The sequence below is a fragment of the Tachysurus vachellii genome, chromosome 23 (genome assembly GCF_030014155.1).
Source record: "Tachysurus vachellii isolate PV-2020 chromosome 23, HZAU_Pvac_v1, whole genome shotgun sequence".
Classification (NCBI taxonomy): domain Eukaryota; kingdom Metazoa; phylum Chordata; class Actinopteri; order Siluriformes; family Bagridae; genus Tachysurus; species Tachysurus vachellii.
The window spans coordinates 1,959,074-1,972,243 of record NC_083482.1 but is presented as its reverse complement, the minus strand read 5'-3'; the positions used below and the strand labels follow the sequence as shown (position 1 = coordinate 1,972,243).

The 13,170-nt window shown below is 35.4% G+C and overlaps 1 protein-coding gene across 1 annotated transcript; it reads left to right on the top strand.

Moving 5' to 3' along the window:
• Positions 1–9,704: 9,704 nt before the first annotated feature.
• Positions 9,705–12,813, top strand: LOC132839056 (myelin-oligodendrocyte glycoprotein-like). The gene is made up of 4 exons (XM_060859816.1): positions 9,705–9,749; positions 10,527–10,567; positions 10,701–11,021; positions 11,943–12,813. The coding sequence occupies exons 1-4, from the start codon at positions 9,724–9,726 to the stop codon at positions 12,041–12,043; spliced, it is 489 nt and encodes a 162-aa protein (XP_060715799.1). The 5' UTR covers positions 9,705–9,723; the 3' UTR covers positions 12,044–12,813.
• The last annotated feature ends 357 nt before the right edge of the window (positions 12,814–13,170 follow it).

The window sequence follows — 13,170 nt, the reverse complement described above, 5'->3', positions numbered from 1 at the left end:
GGAAACGCACAATCCGATGTCATAAAGCATGGTCACCACTAGGGGAGCTGTTCTGCGCTTTAACATGCTTTTCCCCTCCGTGTGTTTTTGCAGACGTCATTGGGCATCAAGGCAGGATACACCCTGGATGGAGTGCCAACCCATCGCAGTGCAGTGTTTATCTAGTGATAAATATAGTGATAAATCTGTTATAAATTCTGTTTAAGGTCATGTGTGATATCTAAAGCACTTCAACACGGATATGTTTTTTACCTATTTGTGCACGATTACAGTGATTCACAGAAGTGTTTACAGACTTCTTACCAACCTCTCAACCTTACTGTATGGTCACATCCATTAGTGTTTACATGTTTGAAAGCAAAGTAAATACAGTGTGTTAGTGTGTGTGTCTGTGTTAGTGTGTACTGTGTGTGTGTCTGTGTTAGTGTACAGTGTGTTAGTGTGTACAGTGTGTGTTAGTGTACATTGTGTGTTAATGTGTGTGTGTGTGGTAGTGTGTACAGTGTGTGTTAATGTGTGTGTTAATGTATGTACAATGTGTGTGTTAATGCATAAAGTGTGTGTTAATGTGTGTGTTAGTTTGTAGTGTGTGTTAGTGTGTAAAGTGTGTGTTAATGTGTGTACAGTGTGTGTTAGAGTATTAGTGTGCGTTAGTGTGTACAGTGTATGTTAATGTGTGTGTGTGTATTATTGTGTCTTAGTTTGTACATTGTGTGTTAGAGTGTATTAGTGTGTATTAGTGTGTTATTGTGTGTTACAGTGTATTAGTGTGTGTTAGTGTGTGTTACTGTGTATAGTGTGTGTTAGAGTGTATTAGTGTGTGTTAGTGTGTGTTAGTGTGCGTTAGTGTGTACAGTGTTTGTTAGTGTGTACAGTGTGTGTTAGTGTGTATTAGTGTGTACAGTGTGTGTTAGAGTTTATTAGTGTGTGTTAGTGGGCATTAGTGTATTAGTGTGTGTTAGTTTGTATTATTGTGTACAGTGTGTGTTAGAGTGTATTAGTGTGTGTTAGTGTGCGTTAATGTGTACAGTGTGTTAGAGTTTATTAGTGTGTGTTAGTGTGCGTTAGTGTGTTCAGTGTGTGTTAGAGTGTATTAGTGTGTGTTAGTGTGTTCAGTGTGTGTTAGAGTATATTAGTGTGTGTTAGTGTGTATTAGTGTGTGTTAGTGTGTTCAGTGTGTGTTACAGTGTATTAGTGTGTGTTAGTGTGTACAGTGTGTGTTACAGTGCATTAGTGTGTTAGTGTGTAGATGTTGAATGAAAGTAAACAGATTAAACAGATATTTCCTTTGACATTTCTATGTAAACTTCTTATGACATTTTCACAAGTTGTTTAATAACCTTGAACATAATTATATATAATAATGATCACATTTCTTCTCTAATTTTATCTAAATTGTTTACAAGAATAAATATATTGTTTGATTTGTTGCTTGACTTCTTATTTTTACACTAAAAGTTTTCCTCCTCCATGAAACACATTTAATCTGAGGTTTAAATCAACACCAATCTGCTGCACCTTCATCTAAAAACTATGTAGAAACACATGAGATGTGGCGAGTGGCCAGTTATTAATGTCGAGAAGGACAAGGATCTACGTTTCTTTCGGCCTCTTCACAGACAGATCATTTTTCTGCTCCTCCTCTAAAGACTTCTGGTCTTTACATCAGAAAGAGATGAAAAAAGCTTGCGGTCAGAGCGAGTTGCACTGCCACTTCCCCTCACTCCTGTAGCTGTAAATGATTCTGAAGCTCACTGATAATTTCCTCCTTGTGAACAGAGATCAAGCCTCATCATGAAGATCCTCCACATTCACTTCTGTAAGTTTATTTCCTTTAGTTAAATCACTGATCATATTTAATGAACGTGTTTCTGGATTAAAACATTTCTGTATTTTTATTTGAGCAGCGAATCACAAGTCAGGGTTTTGTCATGTGTTGTTTTTTTGTTTCCTAGATCTACTTGTGTTCTGTGGAGCTGCTGAATGTTTCACAGAGAAGTCTGTAGATTTGGGACAAAATGTGACTCTAAAGTGTGAAGTGTCTGTGAAAGACGTGTACTGGTTCCTGATTCCTGAGGCGTCAGAACCTCCAGTGTTTATATTACGTTCTTTCTCCAGCAAATCCCTGACAGCAGAATACAGTAACACAACCTTCAACAAGAGATTCTCACTGCAGTATAACAACAGTTTATTTATACACAACATCAGTACTAATGAATTAGGAGTCTATTGTTGTATTCATACTCAAAAAGGTTCACCTCCAAACATCAGCCGTGGAATCAGACTTTACATCCAGAGTCACTCAGCTGGTGAGTTTATTTATTATTTTTACAGCAAATGTTTGTGTTAAATCAAAACATTTAAATTCTCTTTTAACTTACTTGTTTATTTAATAATAAAGTTCAGACTCTCTGATCATTTTTCCAGAGAATCAGACGTGTAAGACTGAAGTGTGTCCGGATCAGACACCTGATGAAGATGGAAAGATCAGACTCTGGAGAAATCTCTTCATCATAACAGGACTTGTGATCGGTGTTGTGATGGTTGCAGTCACAGGTGAGTTTGAAATCATTTTCTCTGTCCAGTGTGTAGAACTGATGATATAATCTACACTGACTGAATCCAGCCCAGGAGTGTACATTGTGTGTTATGTGTGTACAGTGTGTGTTATGTGTGTACAGTGTTATTTATGTGTTATTGTGTCAGTTACACAGTTTTGTTACACAGGGACACAAAGGAAGTTGTTATTAGTTGAATCTAATCTTTGGGTTTCTGTATAAATTTTGCTATTTTAAAATGTTCTTTGTTTTTTCTCTTAAATTCACAAATACATGTTTTTTTTTCTTTCACATAAATACACACATGGACTCAGATTCTGTTTTGCCGTAAAATGACATTTTAAATGCATTTACGAGACAAATCTACACACAGACCTCATGACTTTTGTTCCCTTTAACAGAGCTGGTCGTCAAATGCAAGTAATGACAGCAGCTACACTGTGGTGGGGTTTATTCCATTTCACCCTTTGAAGTAACACACACACACACAAATATACACACACACACACACAAATACTCACACACAAATACACACACACTCTCATACACACACACAAATACACACACACAAACACATACACACTCAAACACACACACACACACATATATATTGGTCAATGCTTTTTTTATAAGCCACACTGCGGTTCTACTTTGCAGCCTAACACATCTCTCTCTCTCTCTCTCTCACACACACACACACACACACACACACACACACACACAGCTCTATCTTCCGCTTCTTGTTCTCTGAGACTGATCTTCTGCAGTCGTTTTCTCACCAGTTTTCTCTACATTAAAATTGTTTGTCTATGTTTCTCATAATTTGCTCCTAAAGCTGAGTGTCATGGTTCAGGATCAAAGATGGCTGGAGCTTCACTGCACATCTTCTCTTCCTGTCTTTGTGCTGTTTAACACCAGGCCATAATGTCATCACAAATCTAATGTTTACTGAATAAAGCCTGTTTTCTCTCAATCAAAGGCCTACTTTTAAACCTGGACCTGTGTCACTGTGTCTTATTATATTCATCTGTAAGGAGTGTGTGTATAAAACAGAGTGTAGTGACTCCTCTGTCTGCTGTTTGTGGACTGTGATAATCAACAAGTTTTTTTATAGACTGAGTCTCTGTTATTCCACTAGGGGGCAAAATGGCGCAATAATCTCAGGGCTATAAAGGACCATTTTCTGATATATATATATATATATATATATATATATATATATATATATATATATATATATATATATATATATATATATATTTTGCCGTCTGTCCCACTGACTAACATGGTAATGACTATGATTAAAAACAGTTCTTCAGTCAGCCACTAGAGGGCATCAGACCCAGTTTGACGAATGAGATTCTTCTCTACATGTAAACTAATCTCTTTATTTAATTCCTTGTTATCTTTAGTCCAGTTTATTTAATCAGATTATTAGATGTGGGATTAAGTGAACAAGACTATAGAATGCAGACAGAAAAGAAAATGGTCCTTTTTGGAATTAATTATCAAAAGCTTCTTAAAGACACACAAAGGATTTTCTTGTTTATTTAGATAACATGTTAGTTATCGAGTCACATCCTACTTCTGCAGGATTCCAACAAACAAATAGAGACTAGTGACAAAAACAGAGAGGACCATTCTGTAGAAGATGATAAATCATGACTTGAATGAGATCCAAGATTTGTAATAATTAGAGCAATCTCTAACTGATTAATCAAAAGCTTTTGACCTCAAACATGAAGCCAAAGATTCTGGATTCTGGTCAGAAGATGATCATTAATTTTCTATAACAGCAGCTCTAACAATAGTGCAGGTGTTAATGTACATGTGTTAAAACTTTACACTTCACAGGGGCTCTGTACAGCAGATACACCATATAATTTATAGATAATAATAAGCAGATTAAAAATAAATAAATAAATATAGAAATAAATAAAATAAATAATTAAAATAAAAACAAAAACGAGTTCTTTTACCTGTTGAATATTTTTTAATGTCTAAAATAGAATACTTTTCCTTACAAAAAGAAACAATAAATATTTATCAGTTAATAATATTTTATAAAATGGGTTGGCACTCCGTCCAGGGTGTATCCTGCCTTGATGCCCGATGACGCCTGAGATAGGAGATATGAATGAATGAATGAATGAATGAATATTTTATAAATGTCAACCCAAGTCCACCTTTAAATTTGTTTACCCTCCGCCACCAAAAGAAGGCGTGACACAGAGCTGTTTATTTAACGCTAAACATAACGAACTGTGATTGGTTGTTTTATATGTCAGTCACACGTCCTCTTGGCCAATAAAAGCTGCCGTGGTGTTCATAACTTCTGCCATTGGTCTGACCGTGTGCTGTTGGAGAGACTAAATAACCACCAAATAAATAAAAGACAAAAGAGAATGTATCGTGTAGATTTTTATTGTTTATTCTGAAACTTTTACACTTCAACGTAGAGATTAAAAACGAGTTATTACGTTATTTTACTATAAACAAAGAAATCACGTTTGGATTAGAAAATTAATATTTTAATATCAACTAACAGATACAATATAACTGCAGGAAGTGTCTGACTCCGCCCACTAACGTACCTGATTGGTTCGTCTGAATAAGAACACAATATTATAGGTTAGTTAGCAACAGGAAAAGTTTGAAAAAGCCGGTTGATGAAGAACGCATGAGTTTCAGTTGTGTGTTTGACTGCGAGAACCATGAGAGGTCTCACCATCATCTATAGGTAAGAACAGGAGTGAAGGGGAAGAAGTGAAACTATTAAAACGTTCTTGTAGCATGTATATTAATATAAATAATAAATGTGTGTATATAGTGTTCATGACTTTACACACACTGAGATACAGAACAATTACTCATTCACTTTTGTAATCCAAAACAACAGAGCTGATATTACAGAAGTATGTTTAGTTGAACCATCTCTGTTCACATTTCTTTATTTTTGCACAATTTACAGTATAATATACAGAATATACACTGGTCTTACACCGGTGTTATTTTCTGTATTTGTCCTGTAGTCTTCTTTTGTCTTATACTGTTTGCACAGGTTGCACAGTTGCACTTTATGTGGCTAGGACAGCATAATTTAAGTCCTTAGTTCTGTGTTGTTTTATTTAGTACCATGTTGGTCATGGAGAAATATTATCTCATTTCACTATGTACTGCATCAGCTATATATGGTCGAAATGACAATAAAACCTTCTTGACTTGTGCATGTGTATTTATTTATTTATTTATTTAAAGCATGTATGTGTATACTTATTATCATTGAAGTTACACTCTGTCCTTATAAAGAGTGTGTAATTGATCTTGTTAGCCCGTTAGTTTATTATCTATTAGATCATTTTTGATAAATGTGATTGGTTTGGGACCAGGACTTATGTCAGATAGTGCTGGTGAGAGTGAAGACAAGGATTACATTCCTATTACATTTCACCATTTAAGGTTTGTGTGAACATAGGAAACTAAAATAAAACCTGCTGAACATGTTCAGTGTCTTTGGCCAAAAGGTCAGAATATTACAGTACAGACTATAATGTAATGGAAATATAGAACTAACAATTTAAACATACTTTTTATTCTTCATAAATGAATAGAAAGTGGGGGAAAATACCCAAAACAAAGAGTGGTGTTAAAGTCTCACAGTGACATTTCTTGAACAAAGAGCTGGTTAATTAATGACGGGAAGAAATTAACTGGTCTCAGAAGTGACTGCCATGTTCTTTCCCTCAGAAATACACGATTACACTGTGATAGTTTATTGACTAACATATTTCAGTATTACAAATCAAATACAGAATGACTTAATATCTCAGTTATCATACCATCACAAAAAACAGCAATAAGAAGATCGACGATGGAAAAGTTTGACCAGGAAATATTGTAATTATGGGTGGGTTGTCTTTTATTATAGAAATGTACCACAGGGACTTAAATAAACATCTTTCACCTTTAAAAACCACACAAAATAACTTCATATCTACATAATTTCACTTACTGAACATAAGACACAAAGAAAAACCTGAGACTGTGGTGACGGAAACAGTTGAGGCCACAAGGCCAAAAGATCCAATCCAATAGTTGTCTTGTTGCTAGGCAAAACTCCTTATATGGTTTAATCATTAAAGTTGCCCCAATATTAGAAATTACGCGCTTGTCGGGAATAAATAGAATAGAATAAACAAACAAATAGAGACTAGTGACAAAAACAGAGAGGACCATTCTGTAGAAGATGATAAATCATGACTAGATCCTGCACTAAGATTTGTAATAATTAGAACAATCTCTAACTGATTAATCAAAAGATTTTAACCTCAAACATGAAGCCAAAGATATACAAAGATCATAACATTTGTATTGTGGTTGTATTTTTAACACAGAAGGTCAGATTCGGGATTCTGGTCAGAAGATGTTCAATAATTTTCTATAACAGCAGCTTTAACAATAGTGCAGGTGTTAATGTACATGTGTTAAAACTTTACACTTCACAGGGACTTGTACAGCAGATACACCATAGAATTTATAGACAATAATAAGCAGATTTGAAAAACAAACAAATAAATATTTAAATAAATAAATAAAAATTGAAAAACTACTTATTTTACATATTAAATATTTTTTGTCTTTAATAGAATACTTTTCACTACAAAAAAGAAACAATAAATATTTATCAGTTAATAATATTCTATAAATCAAATTAAGAGTAAAGTTACACGTGAGAGAAAGATAGCGATACATGTAGAAAACAAAGGGAGAGAAACGGACGAGTGAGACGGAGAAAGGGAGAGAAACGGACGAGTGAGACGGAGAAAGGGAGAGAAACGGACGAGTGAGACGGAGAAAGGGAGAATAAAGAACAAATGGCGCTCTCCAAAAAAAGAAAAGTGGACCGCGAAAATAGAGCATTTAATCCTGAATGAACAGACTGATTTCTGTTCACACTTCCCACTAAACCACTGTGTGTCATGTACAGAAACTGTGACACTTATTAAAAGTGTTAATGTGAAACGCCATTATGAGACAAAACATAAAGGTTTTGAACAAACATATCCACTCAAATCTGAAGACAGCGTCCCTGAGACAGCTTTCCCAGGTCTGAGTGAAGTAGCCCTATACATCCTGACCATGTTTGGCTCTACATACAACTGCGAGGCAGCTTTCTCTACAATGAACATAATCCAAACTAAATATGGTTCCAGGGTCACTAATGAGCACCTCCACATGTGTATGAGAGCGGCCCTGACTCCATTCAAGCCCAGGTTTAACATCCTGCCAAGCCAGAGCTCAGTTTTCTCATTGAGATATAAAAGGGAAAGTTAAGCACTTTATTTACACATACACAATATTCACATTTTATTTATTTTCTATTATTTTGAAATGTAGCCCTACTTTTATTTATTTAATGAGAGAACATTATACATATCTACAATCATACATATGTTCAGTTCTATGTTACGTGACAATAAATATTTAGTTTTTGAATTGTACTGAATTTATTTGATTTGACAGTCAGGTATTGATTGCTTGCAGATGTTCATACAACTACTAGGCTACATAAATATATATCACACTAACTAGTTAGACATTATGATCTTCCGGACCTTTGCTTCAAGAAATTTTCTCTTACTGGACCTCTTTAAATTTTAGTTGAATACCTCTGATGTAGAGTGTTTTGATTTTTAAGGACAGTGTTAATCCAACCAGACCTTTTAATGTTAACGATTATTATGATGAAGTCTGGAACTGTGGTCAGTGTGAATTCATTCATTCATTCACTCATTTTCTACCACTTATCCAAACTTCTCGGGTCACGGGGAGGCGTCCCCCCTCAGGTGTCATCGGGCATCAAGGCAGGATACACCCTGGACAGAGTGCCAACCCATCGCAGGACACACACTCTCTCTCATCCACTCACACACTCACTACGGACAATTTTCCATAGATGCTAATCAACCTACCATGCATGTCTTTGGACCGGGGGAGGAAACCGGAGACACACACACAAGGCGGAGGCGGGAATCGAACCCCAAACCCTGGAGGTGTGAGGCGAACATGCTAACCACTAAGCCACCGTGCCCCCTGTGTGAATTGTTTTGAGGAATTTATCCCATGTCCAGTAAACACACAGTGTACAATTTTGTGTGTCTTGAAATGAATTTGAAATTTGTTTGTACATGACATGACATGTCATACCCCATAACAGAGGTGTGTGTGCAGAACAGATTTCTAATCCTGCTCTCACATAGTTTTTTTAGATACACCATAGTTTTCAGTACATAACATCAAGTTAACTATCCTAATAAAGTACACAAAGAAATATACAAAATCATTCAGTGTAATCAGTCGACTCACTGACACTTGAAAAAACACACATATAACATGCTAATCTTCTTAAAAGATTAGCCAGCATTTAATAACTACATGTGTCACAACAAAGATATATACTATACCATTTACCTAGTCATCAGTTACAGAATAAATAAATGGCCTGTTCAGTTAAAGCTAAAGTCACTGCTCCTTTAACTGCTGTAAATAACACTCTCTTACTTAAATGTTTGACTTGTCGTCACTTGCCCTTGTCTCAGTGCCACATTCCATTCAGTCTAAAAAAAAATTGTTGATTATCACAGTCCACAAAGGACTGTGGAGTCAGAGTCCACAAAGGACAAAGGACAGAGGAGTCACTACAATGTGTTTTATACACACACTCCTTACAGATGAATATAATAAGACACATTGTCACAGGTCCAGGTTCAAAGTAGGCCTTTGATTGAGAGAAAACACACTTTATTCAGTAAACATTAGACAGTAAGAAAAGATGTGCAGTGAGGCTCCAGCCATCTTCCATCCTGAACTGTTCCTCTAAGCTTTAGGAGCAAATTATGAGAAACATAACACACACTAATACTCTAAAACACACTGTACACACGAAGACACAATAATACACTAATACACACTAATACACTTTAACATACCCTAGTACACTAACACACCTGGACAATATAACTGCAGGGCGTGTCTGACTCCGCCCACTAATGTAGGGGAGCTACCTGATTGGTTCGTTAGAATAACGACACAATATTCTGGGTTAGTGCATTAAATATACTTGCTGTGTAAATGAGTTTCAGTTGTGTGTTTGACTGCCAGAACCATGAGAGCTTTCACCATCATCTATAAGTAAGAACAGGAGTGAAGGGGAAGAAGTAAAACTATAAAAACCTTCTTATAGCATGTATATTAATATAAATAATAAATCTGTGTATATAGTGTTCAGGACTTTATACACACCGAGATACAGAACAATTACTCATTTAAATATTATTGTAATTAACATTGTGTATGTGTGTGTTAATATTCAGAGCTCATAGAGACTTTCTTTTATTTGACTTTTTTTGTTATATAATAATCATGACTCTAACAGTATTGTAAATGATTCCTGCAGGTCCTCAAGGATGTAGTCAGCTGGTAATGATTATTACTTTTTGCTGTATTTTAACAACAAATTTGAGTATCAGTGTGTTAAGAGGATTTCTCAGAGATCACACACACATATGAAGGAAACTTACATGAACATATTCTATAAAATCATGACCTATTGTTTAGTCAGAGCAAACCTCTTAGAAAGACACAAGGAAAATTGATCTTAATGACATGAAAGATTATTCAGGATTGATGTCTTTCCTCAAGTTCTTAATGAAATATTTAGAACAGTATTTTTCCTGCTTGTTACATTCGAATCGAGGCTTCAGTAAATCACATTTCAGTAAGAGGACCTGATTAAATCCTGTCCAAATGTCCAAATATTTTATAAACAGGAGATTTTTATAGACAGAACCCTTCAGTTCAGACACTACATTGGTTTTGTCAGTTTGTTGTCCTGAAAACTGTAACAGTGGCTTGTGATGTTAACACAAGATAAATGAATCCTGCTATTCCTCTTTTCCTTTTCCACAGATATTTATTATTCTTCATGGTCCATCTGCTGATACACAATGGTGAGATTAACACACCTCTGAAAAACTGTCTGACTTCATTGATGATACACAATCCAGCAGGAAGTGGAGGGAACTGGTTACTAGTAGATTTCACCTACATTTGATTTCTTGTGTATTTGTGTTGTACTTTCAGTGTTGGTGCAGAGCATTGAGACTCGTGAAGCCATCGTAGGTGATACAGTCATCTTACCATGTTCCATCGACCGCACTGTAGCGGGTGTGGATGTTTTTTGGCGAGATGATGAACAAAAAGTTTTGGTTGATATCATCAGGAGTAAAGAAGTTTTTTCTGATCAGAGCCCAGAATACAGAGGAAGAGTTCAAACTTTTCAAACTGAGATTGCAAATGGAAACTTCTCCATCAAGCTGAGTAATGTGACGCTCTCTGACTCGGGAACTTACACCTGTCATCCCCCCCCTCGAGCTGTTCAGAGTGTAAAACTGAGTGTTAAAGGTTAGTATCATCTTTTCAAAAGCACACAGATGTGAAAATAGTTTCTTAAAGACTATGTTAATCTAACCAGACCTTTTAATGAAAATGATTATTATGATGAATTCTGAAACTGTGGTCAGTGTGATTTGGTTTGAGGAATTTATTCCATGTCCAGTAAACACACAGTGTACAATTTTGTCTTGAAATGAATTTGAAATTTGTTTGTACATGACATGTCGTACCCCATAGCAGAGGTGTGTGTGCAGAACAGATTTCTTATCCTGCTCTCACATAACAATATTGAGTTACACCGTATCTTGCAGTAAATATACGGTGACTTACATAAAGCACTTATGTACGTCGCTCTGGATAAGGGCGTCTGCCAAATGCTGTAAATGTAAATGTAAATGTAAATAAGCACATCGAAACACATCAAATTAACTTTCCTAATAATGTACACGCTGAAATATACAAAATCATTTATTGTAATCAGTCAACTCAGTGTCATCTGGAAAAAAAACACACACATATAACATGCTAATCCACATAAAAGATTAGCCAACATTTAATAACTACATGTTCCACAACAAGGATGTATATTATAACATTTGCCTGGTTTTCAGTTACAGAATAAATAAATGACCTGTTCAGTTACAGCTAAAGTCACTGCTCCTTTAACTGCTTTCAATAAGACTCTCTTACTTCCTTTGTTTGACTTGTCGTCTCTTGCCTTGTCTCAGTGCCACATTCCATTCAGTCTATAGTAGTATATGCTGTGTGTCGTGTGTGTACAAATCTCCTGTTATTCCTTCTTCATTATAATGATCACTGTTTTTCCCACCAGGTTTAATAACCCAGTCTCTCACACTGCAGGGTCAGTATACAAGTATGTTAATAAAACCTTTACTCACTTCTGCTTTTCTCTTTCACTTACACATACAGAAGGAGAAAAAAAAATCACTCCAAGGAATGGTGACATCACAATAAGAGCAAGCAGCTTGTTCCTGCTGGGGTTCAGTCTGCTGTACAGTTTGGACTTTTAAATACAACATGTGCCTGAGATACAGTAGGCACAGGCTCCTCGTGACCCGAGGTAGTTCGGATAAAGCGGTAGAAAATAAATGAATTTGAAAAGAAAAATATATAAACACAATAATTTAGTACTTCTTTTTAAAATAGTGTTAAATATGTTCAAAGTTTAAGTACATGTTTTTCTATGTTATTTATATTTATTAAAGCGTATAAACTGGACTGTTATAACGGAAACGCACAATCCGATGTCATAAAGCGTGGTCACCACTAGGGAAGCTGTTCTGCGCTTTAACATGCTTTTCCCCTCCGTGTGTTTTTGCAGTGTTTATCCAGTGATAAATATAGTGATAAATCTGTTATAAATTCTGTTTAAGGTCATGTGTGATATCTAAAGCACTTCAACACGGATATGTTTTTTACCTATTTGTGCACGATTACAATGATTCACAGAAGTGTTTACAGACTTCTTACCAACCTCTCAACCTTACTGTATGGTCACATCCATTGTTATCAGTTCAGTGTTTACATGTTTTAAAGGAAAGTAAATACAGTGCGTTACTGTGTGTGTCTGTGTTAGTGTACTGTGTGTGTTAGTGTACAGTGTGTGTCTGTGTCAGTGTTAGTGTTAATGTGTGTGTGTAGTAGTGTGTACAGTGTGTTAGAGTGTATTAGTGTGTGTTAGAGCGTATTAGTGTGTGCTAGTGTGTGTTACAGTGTATTAGTGTGTGTTAGTGTGTAGTTGAATGAAAATAAACAGATTAAACAGATATTTCCTTTGACATTTCTATGGAAACTTTCTATGATATTTTCACAGGTTGTTGAATAACCTTGAACATATTTATATATTATAATGATCACATTTCTTCTCTAATTTCATCTAAATTGTTTACAAGAATAAATGTATTGTTTAATTTGTTGCTTGACTTCTTATTTTTACACTAAAAGTTTTCCACAATATCAGTACTAATGAATTAGGAGTCTATTGTTGTATTCATACTCAAAAAGGTTCACCTCCAAACATCAGCCGTGGAATCAGACTTTACATCCAGAGTCACTCAGCTGGTGAGTTTATTTATTATATTTACAGCAAATGTTTGTGTTAAATCAAAACTTATTTAAATTCTCTTTTAACTGAGTG